At 42.6% G+C, this 22,146-nt stretch overlaps 1 protein-coding gene across 3 annotated transcripts in view; it reads right to left on the bottom strand.

Moving 5' to 3' along the window:
- Positions 1 to 22,146, bottom strand: part of DLG2 (discs large MAGUK scaffold protein 2) — a 2,548,136-nt gene that overhangs the window by 543,671 nt on the left and 1,982,319 nt on the right. For all 3 annotated transcript variants that reach the window (XM_029602231.1, XM_029602229.1, XM_029602228.1), the window contains one exon: positions 17,400 to 17,556. In XM_029602231.1, the coding sequence (XP_029458091.1) occupies positions 17,400 to 17,556 (157 nt within the window). The remainder of the gene's footprint in view (positions 1 to 17,399; positions 17,557 to 22,146) is intronic.

Consider the following 22,146-nt stretch of genomic DNA (forward strand, 5'->3'; position numbering starts at 1 on the left):
TGGTATACACCCCAGAGTTCTGAAGGAACTAAAAAATGAAATTTCAGACCTATTAGTAAAAATTTGTAACCTATCATTAAAATTATCCATTGTACCCGAAGACTGGAGGATAGCTAATGTAACCCCAATATTTAAAAAGGGCTCCAGGGGCGATCCGGGAAACTACAGAACGGTTAGCCTCACTTCAGTGCCAGGAAAAATAGTGGAAAGTGTTCTAAACATCAAAATCACAGAACATATAGAAAGACATGGTTTAATGGAACAAAGTCAGCATGGCTTTACCCAAGGCAGGTCTTGCCTCACAAATCTGCTTCACTTTTTTGAAGGAGTTAATAAACATGTGGATAAAGGTGAACCGGTAGATGTAGTGTACTTGGATTTTCAGAAGGCGTTTGACAAAGTTCCTCATGAGAGGCTTCTAGGAAAAGTAAAAAGTCATGGGATAGGTGGCGATGTCCTTTCGTGGATTACAAACTGGCTAAAAGACAGGAAACAGAGAGTAGGATTAAATGGACAATTTTCTCAGTGGATGGGAGAGGGCAGTGGAGTGCCTCAGGGATCTGTACTGGAGTGGAGTGGAGTGCCTCAGGGATCTGTATTGGAAAGAAATACGACAAGTGAGATAATCAAATTTGCAGATGATACAAAATTGTTCAGAGTAGTTAAATCACAAGCAGATTGTGATAAATTGCAGGAAGACTTTGTAAGACTGGAAAATTGGGCATCAAAATGGCAGATGAAATTTAATGTGGATAAGTGCAAGGTGATGCATATAGGGAAAAATAACCCATGCTATAGTTACACAATGTTAGGTTCCATATTAGGTGCTACAACCCAAGAAAGAGATCTAGGCGTCATAGTGGATAACACATTGAAATCGTCAAAAAAACAAACAGAATGTTGGGAATTATTAGAAAGGGAATGGTGAATAAAACGGAAAATGTCATAATGCCTCTGTATCACTCCATGGTGAGAACGCACCTTGAATACTGTGTACAATTCTGGTCGCCAAATCTCAAAAAAGATATAATTGTGATGGAGAAGGTACAGAGAAGGACCAAAATGATAAAGGGGATGGAACAGCTCCCCTATGAGGAAAGACTAAAGAGGTTAGGACTTTTCAGCTTGGAGAAGAGAGGCTGAGGGGGGATATGATAGAGGTGTTTAAAATCATGAGAGGTCTAGAACAGGTAGATGTGAATCGGTTATTTACTCTTTCGGATAATAGAAAGACTAGAGGGCACTCCATGAAGTTAGCGTGTGGCACATTTAAAACTAATCGGAGAAAGTTCTTTTTCACTCAACGCACAATTAAACTCTGGGATTTGTTGCCAGGGGATGTGGTTAGTGCAGTTAGTATAGCTGTGTTTAAAAAAGGATTGGATAAGTTCTTGGAGGAGACGTCCATTACCTACTATTAATTGAGTTGACTTAGAAAACAGCCACTGCTATTACTAGCGCACCTGGCACAAACAAAAGTATGCCGGATTTCAATAGATACGCGCGTAGCTGCACGTATCTTTTAAAATCCGGGGTCGCCGCGCGCAAGGGGGTGCACATTTGTGCACCTTGCACACGCCGAGCCCTGCGTGCGCTGCCCATTCCCTCCGAGGCCACTCCGAAATCGAAATCGGAGTGGCCTCGGAGGGAACTTTCCTTCTGCCTCCCCCCACCTTCCCCTCCCTTCCCCTATCTAACCCACCCCCCAGCCCTACCTAAATCCCCCTCCTAACCTTTATCCAGGAAGTTACACCTGCCTCCGGGCAGTCGTAACTTATGTGCGCCGGCTGTCTGCTGGTGCGGCAGACCCCGACACAGGCCGCTGTGTTGGGGCACTTGGCCATGCCTCCCCAGACCGCCCCCATGCCCCGAACACGCCCCCAAGCCGACACCACGCCCCCTGGCAACGCCTCCGAACCGCCCCTTTTTGCAAGCCCCGGGACATACGCGCGTCCCGGGGCTTATGCGCGCCGCCAAGCCTATGCAAAATAGGCTCGGCGCTCGCAGGGGCAGATTTCCTCAGGTTACGTGCGTATAGCCTTTGAAAATCTGCCCCTTAGTTTTTGGGTACTTGCCAGGTTCTTATGGCCTAGATTGGCCACTGTTGGAAACAGGATGCTGGGCTTGACGGACCCTTGGTCTGACCCAGTATGGCATGTTCTTATGTTCTTAGGTAATGGACTTCTCCTCCAAGAACTTATCCAAACCTTTTTTGAACCCAGCTATACTAACTGCACTAACCACATCCCCTGGTAACAAATTCCAGAGTTTAATTGTGCGTTGAGTGAAAAGAACTTTCTCCGATTAGTTCTACGTTCAGCATTACTCACTGAAAGGCATTAAACTCACTGGCATAAAGTGACAGGATTATTACTAGGAAATATGTGCCAGCTCCTTTTTTGGTTTGCTGTCAATTACAGTCAACTCTCCCCCAGGTTAAGGAAGCTCAAAAGAGTAATACAGCCATAAAGCTTGTTTTATGTCCATATTGCTTTATGGCTGTATTACGTTCGACCATAAAATAAAACAAGGCACTGGCCAGTTTTGAAGCTGGAGACGTTTTGAAAGAGGAACTGGCAGGGCGGAAGCAAATGGAGATCGCTCCTGGATCACTCCTGTCCCTTTTATCCTTGCATCAGCACTACAGCAGGGATAAAGGGGCAAAGGAACGGCCATGGAGAGCACTGGAAGGATAAAGATATGGGGGCTGGGGGTATCAAGTCGGCAATGGGTAATAGGTACTGGGGAAGTGGGGCAGGCATGAGTGATGGGCACTGAGGGGAGGAGGGTGAATGTTTTCCTTTCATTGTGTCCTGAGAAGAAATTATTTTCTTCCATTGGATCCTGAGAAAAATGTTTGAAAACCACTGCTCTAACTGGCCTGCTTTTTTAAGAAGATTACACTTCTCATAGACATGGCATAAGAAGATGTGTTCATGCTTGTTGGATAGGAAAACAGCGATAGCAAAATTAATTGCAATATTCTCATGCTGCCACCTAGTGGAGGAGAGGAAAACTCATTTATAAAATGTAAAAAGTAGTAGACTTTTAGGGGGGAAACTATTCTCTGTTTATAAAGCCAAGATAACAAAAACTGACTTTTGATAGAGTATTTTTCTGATAGCCTCATTAAGTGGTTAACAGGATCATTTCATGAAAAGTTGTACTTTTTTTTTTTTTGGCATTTTGACTTGTTTCTTTAAACCAATTATTTATTACTGTTTACCACCGCAGATTAAAATATGTATTTATTATTTATTTAACATTTTTATATACTGACATTTGCTAGGAACATCACATCGGTTTCCATAGAACTAGTAATGCAGTGTAACAGAGCTTTACAAAGAACTAAGTTTGTGTAAGCTTCGTGGACCCTTGGGCCGATCGGAACCAGGCGATGGAATACCTTTGAGAGGTAGAGACACCGGTTCCAACCGGGAGGCGGCGAAGACTGGCTCGCGGACTGCTGGGTGGAAGACACGAAGGGCCCTATGCGACCAAAGGCCCAGAGAAGGAGCTGACCCGGTGGGAGAGAATCTTCGCCCTGGAAGCCGGTACTCCCCCGAGAGGAGCTCGTAGGAGTCCGGCCGCTGGGACTTAGGTGGTTCACCCTGGAAGCCGGTGTCCCCCCGGGAGGAGCCCGTAGGAACCCAGCCGCTGGGACTTAGGAGATCTCTGCCGACGGAGTAGTAGCTCACCAAGCCAGGGTCAGGTGCCGGAGAATCGCCGTCAGCCGGTCCGCGTCTAGAGCCAAAGAAGTCGTCGTCAGCCAGTCCAAGTCGAGAGCCAGAGAAGTACCGAAAGCCAAACCGAGTCGAGAGCCAGAAGTCACCGAAGCCAAACCAGAGTCAGGAGCCAAGAAGAACCACAGCCAATCCGAATCAAGAACCAGGAAATCAAGCGAGGAGCAGGAACACGGCAACTGGGAGCAGGACGAACCTGGGAACCTCGTTGCAAGGCCCTGAGGAGAGGGACTGCAGGGCTTAAGTAGCCCAGTCGCGTCTGACGTCACTGGAGGGTGGAGGCAGGTTCCCCGCGCCTGGCCCTTTAATTCTCGGGCCGAGACGCGCGCGTGCCCCTAGGGGGCGGAGCCAGCCGCGGCAAGACGCTGGCTGCTTCGGCGGCGCGGCAGCAGCGCAGGGGAAGCGGAGGCAGGCCCGGGCGCCGCGTGGGGACGCCGAAAACGTGGCGGCATGAGTCCCAGGAGGCCCGGGGAGGGCTGCAGCGTAGCGGGACCGCGAAACCGTGAGTGGGGCGGCCGGGGCCGGCCCGGAGCCGCAACAGTTTGAACAGGAGGGGTGAGGGGAGAGGTAATTAAAATATGCCTGTACTATTTAAATGGCAGCTATGCACAATAATTTATCCACAATAACATGAATGCTACTATACTGACACCAAGGTAAGTAGAAAAAAAGAGGCATGATGTAATCAAGCTTAATGAGTGTTCAAGAATTTGGCAACTGATGTTTCAAACAGAGCCATGCATTATGTGATGAGGTGGGCTGAGGTACTGTGCACCAAACAGGAGACAGATCAGAAGATGATCCCAGATTTGACAACTGGCTCCAGAATTCCAGGACAGGCTGATCTAGTCCTGATTTTATTCATGCCTGCATGGACTTGAAGTTCTAGTATTCATTTTGAGTACCCTCAGAAAAGCAATATTATAAGTTCACACAGGCCTGTCCTGAAAATATGGAGCCAGCTGGCAACCCTACTAGCTGTTGTGAATGCTGCCTCTGCCACCTCCTCATCCCCAGTACCAACCCAGATTACAGAAGACCTGACTCAGGGATTGAGCTGAGGATCTCCTGCATGGCAGTGCACAATTTCAGATGAGTATTAAATACAAGGTACTGTTTGAATTGATTTTAATAAATAAGGTAGTGTATTCTGCTTAGAAAATGTATAACTAGCTTTGTAAAACCAGATGTTGAGGAAGACAGTTGATTAGTTTCAGAAAGGATAGAGATCAGTAGTATGATGATCTGCTGAGATTTTCAATGGTGAGCCAGGCAGATGCCATTTTGAGCTCTGGGAACTCAAAATATAGTACAACAACTATTTTTTGACTGGACATCAGCTTTACAATTTGATGTGTCCAGCAGCTCCTCTTTCATGTCAATAATAAGACCCACCACCCAAATCCTGAAACTGCTGACCAGTTCTCCCACAATTACCTTCCATCAGAGGGATGTGCATGCATTCCCTTCATTTTAGGCAATCTGTGCATACAGATTTTTTACATACATAAAATTAGATTTTATGCGTGAAAAAATGGCATTTATGTGCACAAGCTTTCTAAAAACGAATGGAACAAGAGGCCATTTTGGAACGAAGATGGAAAATTTGTGTTTAAACTGAAAACAAATTAAATGAAAATGTTTCCCATGCACAACCTTACTCCTCAGTAACGGGTCGATTCAGTAAAGTCCACGGGAGAGCGGGTGAATGCCCGTTCTCCCGGCGCACGCACAGGCCACTTGCCTGTGCGCGCGATACAGTATTCAAATGAGGCCCAGCGGTAGAAACGGGAAAAAGGAGGCGCTAGGGACACTAGCGCATCCCTAGCGCCTCCTTTTTGACAGGAGCGCCGGCTGTCAGCGGGTTTGACAGCCTACGCTCAATTTTGCCAGTGTAGGTTCTCGAGCCTGCTGACAGCCTCGGGCTCGGAAACCAGACACCGGCAAAATTGAGAGTTCGGTTTTCGACCCGACAGCCGCTGGCCGAATTCATATTTTTTTTTACCCTTCGGGACCTCCAACTTAATATCGCCATGCACTTTCCCGGTGCCCGAAGAAATTAGCGCCTACCTTTGGGTAGGCGCTAATTTCTGAAAGTAAAATGTGCGGCTTGTCTGCACATTTTACTTACTGAATCGCGCGGGAATACCTAATAGGGCCATCAACATGCATTTGCATGTTGAGGGCGCTATTAGGTTCGGCGGGTTGGACGCACGTTTTCCGCCCCTTACTGAATAAGGGGTAAGGGAAAACGCGCGTCCAATAGCAGGTTAACAGTGCGCACTGTACTGTATTGGCCCGTAAGTAGGGCTAAGGTTCTGTTTTCATCCCATAGGTCGCACACTTACATTGGTGCTTGATGTTGAAATTCCTTTCTTTCAGGTGGTTTTCTTTCACCTAATGTTACTGTTTTTTGTTTTTTTTAATGTGCTCTGATAACATTACCGTGAATCCCAAGGGGATCACAACTTGTTCTCACCAAGAACTAACAGGAAGCATAAATTTGATGAAGAAGGAAGTTGATCGATAGCCAACAAACCAGCTGTGGGAGAAGGCTTGGCCCTGCAGAAATGAGAGTGCTCCCACAGCACTCAGAGAACTGCCATTGTGACATGACAGCAAGAGCATAGGCGTTGATTTGCTTCAGAAAGTACAGCATGCATACAAGAGGAGAAGACAAATTCCTTTTATAGTTTTCCAATCTAAATTGGTCATCTTATATTTTTCGCTACGCTACCCTCAGTTTCTTTAGTTTCTTCTGAAACTGGATTCCTGTTCTTTTCTTGCCTTTGGCTGAATATAGGATGTTTTGATAAAGTCTACATGTGAAGAAACTACTTTAGGGAAGTTGTTGGTGATTAAGTAACTCAACTACAGCCTGTTTTATAACTGCCTGGGGAGATATGAAGTAAAATTCAATAATAATATGCAGTGTATTTGGTTACGGAAAATGTAACTTGCATGCTGAGTAAATGCCAGATAATATCGCTACAATGTACTGCCAAGCTTATGCATGTTAATTGGATGAAAGAATATTGAAACTATTCAATCTGTTATAGCTTGTACTCTTATGTAAGTGTAATATATATCACCCAGCAATTTCTTCTTTCTCCTGTGGACTTCCAACTCAATCAGAACTGGCCTCTGTTAGCCTTCATTCACAATGATCTGAGGTTCTATTTTCTCCTAGTTTATGCCCCCCTCCTCCAAGCTCAGAGAGCAGCTGTCTTCAGCTGAGGGCCAGAAATCGCAGCTGCTTTTGCAACCTGGCTAACATAGAACTCTAAGTCTGCCCACTTGTTGTCACTGTTGCATGATAGTAGGGGCCTGTGAATGCTACCCCCGCAACATCCCCAGCCCCAACTGGATCAGAGAGCAGAAGACCTGACCTGGGAATCAAAACTGGCTCCTCCACATGGTGGTACTGTCACTGAGTCAAATATATTTTCTTTGAGTTCCACATCTATCTATCTATTTATTTATTTATTTTGGTGTTTTATATACCTTCATTCCCAAAGAAGATCACAACGGTTTACAATATCGGCATTCATATTCTTGGTCAACAATCACGTACTGTGTGTCAATATTCACAATCTAGGTTAACACCACAGCACATAGATATTCTAGTTCATGTTCATACATATTCTAGGACATCACAATAGCAAATATATAATCAAGTTCATATTCATACATATTTTAGGTTGACACAACAATAAATACAAATTCTAATTCTACTAACAATACACTTTACATCGTTCATTACTTATTGCTTGCTCCACTAGCCTTATCTCTGCTGATGACATTGAAATTATCAGCATATTGGTATTTTAAGTTAAATCGTATGCATTTCTAAAGAGCCACATTTTCTTTCTGTTATCTGATGTAATGACTCTGGAAGAGAGTTGCACAACGTGGGGCTCGCTATGGAAAACATTTGCTCTCTTATTTGCGATAGGAGTGTGTTCCAGGTAGAAGGCATCATTATGGTCTCTGAATGTTTTGCAGAATGTTTCTATATAGTCTTTTCTTTTCTTTTGTTTCCTTGTGCTCAGTTATGGTGAAATCAGAGTGAGCAGGGGGGCATCACTGGGATTGGTGCTAGGCTCAGTCCTAGTCTTCAGTGTCTTCCTAGGTGTTGTGGAAGGGATGGAAGGGGAAGTGTGCCTTTGTGTGAATGAGATGAAAATCTGCAACAGAGCAGACATGCCAGGGGAGATAGATACGTCACAGATGACGTAAAAGAAACTGAAGGATGATAAACAATTTGAAAACTATACTTTAAAAAAATGCAAACTCAACCATTTCTAGTCTGGAAATCCATGGCAAAATACCATTTTGGAGGAGAAGAGCTGGCTGCAGAAAATAGGAAAGAGAATTGACATGATAGGCTGGTATGATAAAGGATTAAGACTACTGGATCAAATTTGGTTTGGGAGCCATTTTAAAACATTTCAAGACTTCAGACTAGAACATAAAATATCTGATCATGCTCATGCACATTTACAATTATGACAGGAGGTCTAACTGAGGAGTTGTGCTTGAGAACAGGCTTGAATTATTATTGATGCAAAATAAGCACCATAATAAAATGATACCTCATTTATATATATGCATTTATTAGAGGGCATACATGAGCCTGCACCATATCCTATTATAAAGAAAAGGAATAATGATTTATCCTTGCAGCCGCACGCATGTCATAAAATCCAGGGTCGGCGCGCGCAAGGGGGTTCACAATTGTGCACCTTGTGTGCGCCGAGCCGCGCTGCCTTCCTCCATTCCCTTCCCCCTAACCTGACCTTCCCAGCCCTTCCCCTAACCTTTCCCCCCCCCCAGCCCTACTCTAACTCCCCCCAAATGTTTATCTTACCTTTTGCGTCTGCCTCCGGGCAGGCGCAAGGTGCGTGCGCCGGCAGCCTGCTGGCACACGATCCTCTGACAGAGCGGCAATGGCCGCTATGTCGGAGGCCTCTGGCCCCGCCCACATCCCACCCCTAGACCACCCCGCCCACACCCCACCCCTCCCCGCCCCTTTTTGCAAGTCCCGGGACTTTACACGTGTCGCCGGGCCTTTTGAAAATAGGCCCGGCGCGCGTAATCCTTTTAAAATCTGGCCCTTTATCTCTCAGATGGCTCCAAGCTATTCATTTCCCCTTGTTGCAGGAGGAAACGAGAGGCTTTCAACCCTGTTTCCAAGATCCAACTGGGCCCAGGTTTCTCTTTTCTGGTCTCAACTGGTCCCTTCACAGTTCCTTTTTTTCTCATGTGCTTTTTACCCTTAGATCCAAATTCCAATCACTTCACACTGGCTCCCTGAGACACTATAGGAGTATTTCTGCCAACGCTCTCCTCATTTCCCCTGAAACCTCTGGAGAGGGTCCAGCTGAGGCCTTCTCTTTGCTTGGTGACTCTGGGGGAGCCCCCACCCTTGCTCTAAGCACGGTTATATTCCCTTTCTAAAACCCAGGCCCTAGGGGCTGAACCAGTCTGTCTGTTAACAAATTCAAGACCTCCCTTTGACCAACAGATAACCTTTTACTAGCTGGAACCTTCCCTCTTTTTTGTCCTCTCTAGTACTTTCCACAGGGGGAAATCACATTAGCCTCAATAAGTTCTCTACACATTACACTCTGCTATTGTTTCTCTGGCACACAAGGGCCACACTAGTTAATGAGTTTTGGAGGCAGCTGCGAACCATGGTGCAAGATATTATCGGCTATGATATACACGTCACAGCCTCCTTATGCCTGCTGATACAATATCAATCAGGTCCTCTAAAATCCACATCACTTATTACATGCTGCTAGTATTACAATTGGATTTTACTGGAAATCTAATCCTTTATAGATCATTAGAATGCAGTAGTTGCAGACATTGCAATTATGGAAAAGATATGATTTTCCCTTCAAAACAAACAGGAGACATATTTGGAAGATGTACTGGCAGTGAAGACAGTCTTGTGCATGATGTTAAAAAAGAAAAATGTACCCGCTGTGTGTTGTAAACTTCTCCATAATATTTCATCTTCTTTGTCCATTAATACAATGTGATATTCTGTAACGTTGTCTCTTCAAATAAAGAGTAAAAAAAAACCAAACCAAAAATCAGGAATGGGATATAGAGAGGGGTTCACATCTCTGATGGCCTCCGGGTGGCCAGTGAGTGTGATAAAGCAGTCAAGAGGGCTAATAGTATAGTTGGGAAGGAGCAGTAGTCTGAGGAGGCAAGTCACTTTACATCTATACAGGTCTCTTGTGAGATCCCACCTTCGATGCTGTGTCCGATTCTGGAGACTACACCTATAAAATGAATATCAATAAGGTGACAGTGAATCAAAGGAGAGCCATCAAAATGGTATGGCCTGCACCATAGACCATACACGAGGACATTAAAGAAAAAAGGATGTGCTCCTGAAGAAAGGGAGATATGCTACAAATATTCAAATATCTAGAAGATTTCAACAGGCAACCAGCATTTAGCTATTTTCCATAGAATGAGAAGCTCAAGGACAAGGATTCAACATATGAAGCTGAAGATAAATAAAACACATTTTTCATTGACACAAGGTGGCAATCATCTAGAGCAGACTACCAGCAGAGGTTGTAGGAGCCGAAGGTGTAACTGCATTGGAGAATGCTTGAGACAGACATAAAGGGACGTTAGTGGCAAGGTAAGGGAGGGAGAAGACCTCACAGGTTAACATAAATGAGCAAACTGGGTGAACCGAGTCTTACATGCTGACTTCTTTTTCTATTTAAAATCCATTTTCTGGTCTGGCTGGGGATGCTGCAGAGAACTATTCATAGCCGTTGGAAGGAGGGAGGGAGGAGGGTGGTGATGGGAGTGCATCACTCAATGGTGACACCTAGTGGCTGGCTTTAGAATCCATAATTGCAGGGTTCTAGAAGAATCACTGACGCATACCTGCAGCTCTGGACCAGTGCTGCAATCACCAAACTAGGAGGATAGGAAATAGGGAAAAATTCCCAGGTACTTGTAAATGATAGTTTATAGTGTCAGGGTCCTATTCTTTGTTCTGACTGAGCTGAAGGACCAAAGGAGCAGGTGGAAATTGCTGGATTAAAACAATCCATTTTTCTATTTTAGAAAAAGCAAGATCTGATTAGAAGATCAAATAGTTTGCCAGCTGTTGAAAGAAATGTAATTGAGTTTACTGGGGAAAAAAGTCCTGTAAATAAAGTTTGCCAATGGAAGACTTGTAAATATTTTATGCTGTCACCATCACCGTCATAAATGACACCAACAAAAACATTCATTATGGATTTATATGGCCAGTATGTCAGCTACAGCTGTGTTGTTGGTCAAGAATGGGCTGGAACAAGAGAGATGAATCACAAAACCAAAATATCAGCAAAAGATTTGAAAAGCAAGAAAAATAATACAAACCAAAACAAAATGCAAGAATAAATAATATAGAAAAATAATTGTACATATAAACTGTAAGTTTCAAAACAGCTCGCGGGCACACATTTGCGCACCCAGGGACGCAGCCAATTTATAACATATGCGTGCATGTGTGCACATGTTATAAACTAGCCTGGCCGCTCGCACATGTGCGCACAATTTTAAGCGGGCAAGCTCATGCTTCTACTGGATAAGTTGGGAATTTAAAAAGGGGAACACACCGATGCCATTCCCAGTTTTACCAGTTCCTTCTCAGTGTGCCCAGTTAAGGGAGAGGTCCTCCAAACTTCCCTAGTTTAATAGCCTTCACTCCCCACAATTAGTCCCAACTCTTAAAATCTCACAGATCTGCCTACTTTTCTGTATTTTATAACTTACACCTCCACTGTAACAAAAGTAAATTTACACAGCAAGGGACCTCGTGCGCCAGGGCACATAAATATTTATGTGCATATCTCTAGTTCATGGCCCGAAACGCCCATGCCCTGCCCCTTTCTGAAAAGTTTCTAAAATCCGCTCGGTGCATGCAAGCCTGACTTACTTGTGCATCCCCTAATTCATGCGTGCACAGGGCTTTTAAAATTCACCTTATATTTTTAAATTATGATGTAAGTCACAATCAAGTACTCGATGACTGGATAGAATTAAAATGATGCAGTCACACTTCTACTGACTTCTATTTGGATCATAGACTATGCAGTTGAAAAGACCACCTCCATCATCACAAGCTACCTCTACCATGATAAGGCAGGGGTCAGCTATGGCTAGCAGGGCTCCCTTCTCCTGGCTGAGTGAAGACAGCCCCTGCTGCAGCCGGTGGAAATCATTCCACTGGCCACTGAATGGGTTTCTGATGCTTCACTAACCAGAAACGAGGAGCCGGTCAGGACCCCTCGACAACCCATGGACGGAGGATGAACTATGAGCACATATCATCATAAAGAAGCCATGAATAGATGGATCACACTTCAGACAGAAACAGGCTCTTTTCATCCCTTTTTTTTTTTTTTTAAAAACTGTTTCAATCTCACTGCTCCACAGGAATCAATAGGCAATAAATAATAAACTTGAAATAAATAATGAATTGCTCCTGCTGAGGTCCTGGATTGGCAGGCTATAAATCCATTAAATAAATAAATAAATAAATGCATTTTTTAATTGAAATGTGTGTTCTGTAATCGAAAATCATGTAAAAAATATGGTCATTCTTTTATCCTTGAATATAAAAAATTCTAAAATAAAATAATATAATGTATTTGTCATATACGGATATGAAACTTTGTCTACCATATAGTAGTCTTATTTAAACAGCAGATCTCATCTAGTCTGATCACTAAACTAACAAAGATCAATAAACAATGTTCACATGCTGCTTTCTGCACTACAGTTTCTCTTTGATAGCATAACATCATTATTCTTACAGCAACTACAGGAGACATTACTAGCATTTGAACAATCTATCGGGTATTTTGTGATTTATCAATTCTGCTCAAGAAAAAAGGAAAATAAAAAAAGGAAAATTGATATCTACAATAAAATGTGCACTATTCTACCAAGAAAACTCTCATTACTCTAAAAAAAAAAATGCCTCAGAGTACTAGTTGTACTTAATCTGGCTACTGGAAACCGAATCAACTGGATGATGTATACAAGGGGGGGGAAATGTATGCAATAGCCAGGCAATGGCATGGGATCACCTAAGCTACAGTGATCAGCAGACAGTTTACAAAGGCAGAGATGGGTCCCAGAGTTCTGGACTTCATTGTTAAGACAATGGGGGTGTTCTTTAGGGAGGCACTGGCAGGGTGACGTAAAAGAACAGAGGTGGCAACAAATATTTATATTAGAAAAGTAAAGGAAATACAAATAAGAGAACGAATATAGTATGGTTTTCAAAAAGTAAGGGGAAAAAAATGAGCATTCAGAAGTTACAAAGAATCTCAGAAAAAGGAGAATGGGAGAAAAAAAAACTATTTAGAAAGGCTGAGAGAAGCTTGGAAGGTGGTCAGGACTGCAAAGTTGCAATCCTACCCCCTTTCCCCCCCCAACTGGCAGTAATGTAAGGAGACAAGGTTGTTTTTTTAAAAAAGCTATACAAGGGAAAGAAGGAAGTGCAGAGGGGGATTATAAGACTGAGAGGTAAAGCAAGAAACTGTGGAAGGTGACAAGAAAAGCAGAAAAACTGAACAAAGCTTTTGTTCACTGTTAACTGAAACAGGCATTAGAGAAGGAGTACATTTGGCAGAAGTACATTAGATAGAGAAATAGATATCACTCAAATTTAAAAAAAAAGAGGGCTCAAATAACTGAAAATGGACAAGGCAATGTGACTAGGATATTGCAGGGCCTCTGACAGGTTCTGGCAGCTCGACCCACAGTTCTGTTCAGCCATTCTTTGGAAAGTGAAATGCTTCCAGAGAACTAAATGTCCCTCTTTATAAAAGTGGAAGTAGGGAGGAAGCTGGTAACTACAGACCAGTAAGTCTGACTTCACGGTTTAGGTAAATTAATGGAGCCACTGCTGAAGGAAAAGAAAAGGGAATAGCATTGATCCAGAAGATTACAGGAACTAAGTCAGTGTGGTTTACCAGAGAAAGGTCCATCTCAAACAAACAGGATCAACTTCTTTGACTGGGTGACCAAAGAATTAAATCGAGGTGAGCAGTAGGTCCGGCCCACATAGATTTCTGCTTTTCATACTGTCCCACACATGAAGTTGTGAGCAGCTTAGGAGTGGGTCTCAGGGTTGTAAACTGGATTAGAAACTGCTGGAATGAAAGGCAGCAGAGGGTGGCAGTTAATGAAATTGACTCCATGGAAAAGAGGATCTCTCTTTGATATTTTCACAAGGGTTACAGAAAAGGGGCCAGAAGGAGAGGTTTTTTTCTTTGCAAATGATGCTAAAATATGCACAGGGATGGTTCTTCATTTTTGTAACTCCCCACCTGACTCCAAACCCTCACACTGTGCTACATGCCATAAAGCAGATCTCCAGACTTATTCCTTATCATGACCAGAAGTTACGTGGATAACAAGCCGACACGCGCCATGGCCAGATTTTTAAAAAATTCGGGCTTATATGTGTACGTCTTGGCCCCTCCCTGGAACGCCCATGCCTCACCCATACCACTATCCCCTTCTTCTCGACGCTTCTTAAAATGTGCCTTGCTCGTGCGATGCCCACATATGCACATATGTAGCTATAATTTGTGCGAGCAACGCTTTTAAAATTGACCCGCATGTTAGTGCACTCCTTTTAAGGGCTGTTTTATGCATAGGGCAAATGGGATACTTGGCCAGGGCCCAAAACCTTAGAGGAGCCTAGTTTGATCCCACAAAAGAATTAAAGAAAAAATAAAATGTAAAAAACTAAAAAAGAAGAGAAGATAAAATAAGATAACTAACTAACATGCCCTATTATCATCTTTTGGTCTTAACAAGAAACGGCTGAGCCCATGCTTCGTAAATTGCACAAAAATTGTACAGTATGTGGGGAGGGGCTTAAAACGGCCCTGCTCCTTTTGGCATGGAAACCAAGGGTTCCTTTCGTGAACATACAAATTCCCATACTTAATCTTAACCCCCAGGCACTCCCACCTCCATGTTTTAGCACAAAGCTTAATGGGGAGGCATCAATGTGGTTTTTAGTAAAGGGAAGACTTCTCTTACAAATCTATTGGATTTTTTGAAGATGTAAATAAAAATGTGGCTAAAGCTAGATGTTTGATATAGTACATTTAGATTTTCAGAAGGCATTTGACAAAGTTCCCAATGAGAGACTCCTTAGGAAATTGAAAAGTCATAGGATAGGAAGTAGTATCCTATTGTAGATTTGTAACTGGTTAAAAGACAGGAAACAGAATGGAACTAAGCGGTCAGTTTTCCATATGGAGCAAGGTCATTGGTGAGTGGAGTGCCACCAAGATCTGAATTGGGATTCATGCTTTTAACTTATTCATAAATAATCTAGAAAAAGAAACAATGAGTGAAGAGGTCAAATTTGCAGATGACACAAAATAATTTTAAAATGCGGACTGCGAGGAATTGTAGAATGAACTTGTGAGACTAGGAGACCGGGCACAGGTACACAATGCTGAGTTCTGTATTGGGAGGAGGTTGATATATTAAGTAGGGCCTTTATGGTGCAGAATATCCCTTTGGGCACACCATTGCTGGAGATCGCCAACATTATAGAAACAGCAACAGGTTGGCACACTATAAAAGTGATAGGCCGAACCTGCGACTGCACAGGAGAAATTATTGGCCTTTTATGTGTGCCATCACGCTAGCTCAGTCCAGACTCTTTCCCATGAGATAACGCCCATAGAAGAGGCCACCCCTTGCAAAATTACTGTGCAAATGGCTCCTAGTAGAGAAAGTGATTCAACACCGTGTTATAGCACTTTTGCAGAGTAGCTCACTGACTTTCTGGCTCAGAAGGGAAAGCAAATGTTGCTTACCTGTAACAGGTGTTCTCACAGGACAGCAGGATGTTAGTCCTCACATATGGGTGACATCATCAGGATGGAGCCCAATCATGGAAAACTTCTGTCAAAGTTTCCAGAACTTTGACTGGCCCTTACTGGGCATGCCCAGCATGGCACCAACCCTGCAGCCAGCAGGGGTCCCCCTTCAGTCTTATTTAAAAGCTACAGGCAGTGCCGAAAAATAAAATAATAAAACGTTACGAACCCAACACCGCAGGGCGGCGGGTGGGTTTTGTGAGGAGCTCTCTGTCTCCTGCTTATTTTTGTCTAACTTATTGAAGGAGAATGGTCTGTTTTGCCCTTCGAGGGTCAACCTGTGAGTCTGACCTTGTTCTGATTGCTTTACTCTGGTAATCCTATTTTTGAGACTTGGTGCTCCTTCACAGAGGATTAGGGCATCCCTATATAAGGTTAGATCAAGGGGTAGGATAAATTATGGCAGTGTTCTATCACTGCTCCAGGGGTTGGACCTGTCTGTGACCCAATACAGTGGAATGTCAGTTTTGAGTTCTCTGTCTTAAGAGACGCTCTCCTCATTTTGAGGCAGGAACGTTTTTTCGTACCCTTCCTATCTGTTTTGCTTTTCCCTTTTGAGTAAAACACTGTTTTTGTTCCTTCTAGAGCCGAGTGCCTTTGGTACCAGGGAATCAGCATCCAGTCTATTGGGCAAGAGGTGTCTTTCACTCTGAAGGAGGCTGGAGATTGGAGGAGTTATTTGTAAGGACTGGATCCATGCAGAGGAGGCAAGGATCTGAAGGTATTTCTACAAACTTTGTTGCTGCTGACTCAAGTGTGCTGCACTTGAGATGAGAGGGCTCACAGGTACTTTCAGAGGGAGATCTGAAATGGTTCAGAAGACTTCAGGAAAGGTAGGAAAACTGGGGCTTCCATTCTGAGAAATAAGTGGAACAAAATTCTAAGCATTCTGCTGTGGGGAGAAACGTGTTAAATCTGGAAGCTGGAAAAAGTATTGCAAGTAATGAAAGAAGGAACTGGCTTCTGAAAAATATCCAGAGACTTTGCTAGAAGAGTGAGATCATAAATGTATTAAGCTTTCTTCATTATTGTTCATCAGTTTATATTTAAAACCATAAGCACTGTAGAGAATATGCAGTCTAATTATCAACTATCAGTAAAGAAGTTGGAAGCCACATTGCTTGTCAGTGTGATTTGTGCTGCTAAAGATTGTGGAGATTATCAGTGCTGTTTACAGAGACTGGGGCACAGGGCTTGTATTTCGGTTTTTGGAAAAGGACCTTGAAGGTACGAGTCCCCCCGCAAGGAGCCCTGGAACTCAGATTGTGCAAAGCTATCCGTGGACAACTGGGAGCAGATAGGGGCCATCTTTCTATCTGCCCCTGGGTTTGATCTGAGGGATCCGTCCTGCTTAGGGGTTACATTAAAATGGTTAACAACAAAAAAAGGTGAATGTCATCGGGAGTTTATTGGAGGTTTTCTTTAAAATAGAAAGGCTCCTGGAAAAATCCACCGCCACCTGGCAGATTGTTTTTCCACAGATTTATATGGATTTTGCCCCAAACCACCCACATAAATCCACAACCCACAGATTTTGCGCAAAATTCACAGATTTATACGTGAGCCATCAACTTTGAAGCAAACATTCTCCTCATTATATCCAAAGCAAGCAAAAGACGGCATGTAAGTGCACGCAGTTTTCACAACAACCGTTCTTTAAAAAGATTCATCTAAAGCAATCAAGTAAAACTGAAAACAGAGTACTTACGGATAAAATCTGATCTCCCCTCTGTAGCCATCCATTGAGATCTGCTGGTCCTCCTGCTAGTATGAAGGAGATAAAAATCCCTTCTCCATCTTCTCCTCCTACGATGTTAAAACCCAGTCCTGTGGAGCCTTTGTGCAGGACGACTTTCCGTGGCTCTCTGTGGAAAAGAAATGACATTACCTAGGCATTCAAGAAACAGACACCAATGTCTCATAGTTCCTGTCTTGCTTTTGTTGCATGTTGATACAGTGCTACTGCTCAGGAAAATCCTATGCCCAGCTCGGCAGGGAGCTGTCCATGGTGGGAACGGCTGCCCTACTTTCTCCCCCCTCTGGCATGAAACTTCAAATACATTCATAAAATCCACTGCAGCGTTTGGGAAGCTCATTAACCTTAGCCTGGTGCGCTCCCAAATGTTTGTTGACTGTAAACTATAGAAATATAGTACATGTCGGCAGGTAAGGACCATCCGGCCCACCCGAATTTGATGGAGATTCACGGGAACCTGCGTCGAACCCGCCACCGGGGGGAATCTCCCTTATTGGTTGAATCTGCTCAGAACCCCGGTGCTGATTCGCCAGTTTCAAATTACAAAGAGAGTCTGGAAATAAATTTGACAAATTCAAGTTTCCTGCAGATCTGATGAACAAGTTCACCAACTTTTTACTATTATTACCAGCCTCCTGCTAATTTGCCACCATCTAATGACTCTCCTCCATTTATCCATTTCATGCCCCTATGTAGATTCTCAGTGTTAAACTTTCCTCTCATGCTAAAGTGTTCACATTGTTTTATACTGCTACATGTAGATAGCTTCTTTATTTACTTATTATTCCTATGTCATTTACTCTTCCTATGTTACAATGTCAAAATGTTATAATCCTATTATATAAATGTATCCCTTCCACCAAGTTAACTTGTTGCAATGTTAAAAATAAGCAGTTCCTGCCTTATTTGTTATGTTTCGATGTAAACCGATGTGATATTTTGATCGAATGTTGGTATATAAAACCAAATAAATAAATAAATAAATAAATAAATATTATTTTTAATGTTTCCACATCTCTGTTAATAATGTTCACCTGTTTAATCTCCATTATGTCAAACGTCAGTATGAACCCATAGACAAATTACATACATATTGATTCTTAATTGCCTTCACTGTGTATACGAAGAAATAGCTTTGAAGAGGATTTTTTTTCTATGTGTGAAGCTGAATACCATAAGAGCTAAGCGCATGAATTGTCGGATTATCCATATTAAAGTTGCCTTTTTTTTTTGTACTTTTTATTTAACTTAATAGAGAAGACACTTTCTTGGCAATTTAAACAGCCATGAGATATCTCTTGGCAGAATGCACAGGCTCTTGAAATTTGCATACTAAACTATATCTCATGCATAAAAACATGGAACCCCACATAACAGCACAAGTCCTTCAAGCGACTTATGGATTCATCGGTATGCTTTCAGGGAAAATCTTCAGATAAGCAGGGTGTTGCTGTTTATGCTGGACCAGTACTTATTCCATATTTTGTGGTACATGTCAAGCTCTCCCTTGAAAATGTACATAATTTTTTCTACCAATGCTATTTCAACAGCTGAATTCTCCATTGTATCTTGCTAGGGTTCGCTTTCCATTAGGGCAATAGTATATCTGGCAGTGTGAACGAAATGAGCAATAATCATCTTAGTTCTTGCAGAAATACCAGCATTCTTTCAGCAGCCCAGTAGGCATAGAATTGGTGTTAACAAAATGTCAAAATCGGACATTTTTTTCAATCTCCAATTCAACTTCACCCCAAAACAGGTAAACCTTGGGGACAGAATAACCACATATGAATATGCAACCTGGAGAGTCCACATCCCTATCAACGCAGAGGTGAAGCCATTGAAGAAGGAGCAAGACTGATACTTCACTTTCAATGCATAGCCAGCATGGCTCTCTGCTTCAACGGCAGGGGGAATGAAGAAAGTTGGATCTATATTCAGACAACAACCAACAAGGACTGAATTACATAGTCTGGATAAACAGATAAGCATGGGTGTAGCTTGCTTATTGCAGTGGTTAACACCCCTAACTAATTAAGTTATTTCACTTAGATGCAGTTCCAACACAGCTCTCTACATTAATGATGGGGTGGAAGGGAAATAGAATAAAAAAGGTTACTAAGAGCCAAGAGAAACAGATAAGAATGTGAGAGAAAAAAAAAGTGCGAAAGCTTGCTGGGCAGACTGGATGGGCCGTTTGCTCTTCTTCTGCCGTCATTTCTATGTTTCATTTCTATGTTTAAATATGTACACCTTGGAGGAGCAGAGATGATATGATACAGACTTTCAGATACTTGAAAGGTTTTAATGATCCAAAGACAACGACAAATCTTTTCCGTTGCAAAACAATCAGCAGAACCAGGGGTCATGATTTAAAACTCCAGGGAGGAAGACTCAGAACCAATGTCAGGAAGTATTTCTTCACGGAGAGGGTGGTGGATGCCTGGAACGCCCTTCCGAAGAAAGTGGTGAAGACCAAAACTGTGAAGGATTTCAAAGGGGCGTGGGATAAATACTGTGGATCCATAAAGTCTAGAGGAAGTGAATGAAGAGAAGAGGCATGGGGGTGGCTTGCGGGAATGACGGCTACTACATGGAGATGAATATCCTTATTCAATAAACATACACACGGTTAATGCGATTCCAACATTGCTCTATGCTTCAACGGCAAGAGGAAATGTGGAAAAAAGGATTTCCACCCACATAAAAGCAGGGGAGTAGCTTGCTTGTTACGGCGGTTACTACCCCAAACCATAAGTGCCTGATACTTCACTTTCAATGCATATCCAGCATAGCTCTATGCTTCAACGGCAGGGGGAATGAAGAAAAGAGGATTTATATTCAAACAACCAACAAGGACTGAATTGCAAAGGCTGGGTAAACAAGCGTGGGAGTAGCTTGCTCATTACGGCTGTTACTACCCCAAACCAATTAGCTGGATACTTCACTTAGATGCAGCTCCAGCACTGCTATCTACGATGGTGGGGGTGGAAGGGAAATAGAACCAAAAAAATTATTTAAAGGGACAAGAGTAACAGAAAAGTATGAAAAAAAAAGTGTGAAAGCTTGCTGGGCAGACTGGATGGACCGTTTGGTCTTCTTCTGCCATCATTTCTATGTTTCTATATGTTTCTATGGAAAACTTTGTAAAATATAATGGATGTCTGAATTGGGGTGAAGAATTCAGGCCATCAGTTTTACCCACCTGCAGCAGATAGAATGAAAGTACAGACTGTCATATTATGTCCCAATCATGTTCATCAAGATCTGTCTGTAATTTATTGTTTCATTTAACTATAAAAATGTAGATCCTTTTTCAGAAGTGTGCATTTATTTTATAATAAAAGAACTCCTTCGACCAACAATTTTCAGGTGTACTGCTAGCTGATTCTAAAGCAGTCCACTCAGGAGATCATGCCTGCACCACTAGGGCCCTGGAGGCGTAGCTGTCCCCTATGGGGACAAATTCTGGTACTCATCTAGTGCCCAGGAGAGCCAGAGTTACACATTTTTCCTGCACTGGTGGGGAGCGATCAGTGTGTTCAATATATATAGACTGACAGTTTTATGGATAACAGTGTACGTATGCTATGCTAATGGTTACCCAGAGAAATGTTGCCTTAAGCAATCCTGTTATGGGATCTCCAATTATGTATTTTGCTTCAGCCTCTGACAAGTTGTTTGCAGGAACGGTGATACCACCCCTAGGGGCTTTTATCTGATGATAGATAATCCTCTACTTGATTCTGAGCACCCAAACCTGGGTCCCATTGAGTCTATTGCCTGAGACTAGGGGAGAGAAGAATTACATAAATCTGAGTGCTTAAATAAAGGCACTATTAAAGCTTTCCTTTTGCATAACAACTCTGGTTAATCACTAGAATAAAACAGAGAAGTGAAAGATGACGTTTGGTACATCAGGAGAATCAAAACTAGAAAGTGATCTCAGAACAGTGCAAAATGTAAATGACCTGATGTGTAGCAACAAAAATCCTACTACAGACGTTAAGTTCTTTATGGCTTCTTTCTTTCATGGCTTTACTGAAAAGAACTAGAAATATTACAGATGTGATCATTATAGCTACTGGGGATTGTTCTCCAATTGTACAAGCTGGTGCTTCTCTTCACTTCAGCACTCCACCTTCCATCTTGGCCCTCATCGCTCCTGTGTGCCCATTCAAAGGCCTCATTCCTTTCTAACTTCTATAAATTGCCTAAGATAAATCTCCAGTGAAATTCAGCAAGATTTATATGTCCAATTACTTAATTTATGTTTGAGGACGACTTTATGTCACCCCAGTTGTTTTAGTTTATATTCTTTCCTGTCTTCCTAAGCCCATGTTTTTTCTCCCTGTTTAATGTAACTTTATCTTCCTTGCATTTGTTTTTTGCAGTTCTTTTTTACCCTAGTTCTATGTAAACTGGTACGATAAGACATGGTCTTGAGCATCGGTATATTAAAAGATATTAAATAAATAAATAAATAACTCTTATTATATTGAGTCCTTCCTTTCCTCCTTTAAATCCCATCTCAAAAACTACTTCTTCTTTGATGCCTTCTTCTAGAAACTCAGCCTGTGGTCCCAGTTACCTCTCAGTGTTGCAGCCATAACAATCTATTCCCTGTGTTGCATCCCTTTTCCTATATGAGATGTCCATGATTCACCTATATTATAATCCGTTTTGGATGACACTCTGA

The sequence above is a fragment of the Rhinatrema bivittatum genome, chromosome 5 (genome assembly GCF_901001135.1).
Source record: "Rhinatrema bivittatum chromosome 5, aRhiBiv1.1, whole genome shotgun sequence".
Lineage (NCBI taxonomy): Eukaryota > Metazoa > Chordata > Amphibia > Gymnophiona > Rhinatrematidae > Rhinatrema > Rhinatrema bivittatum.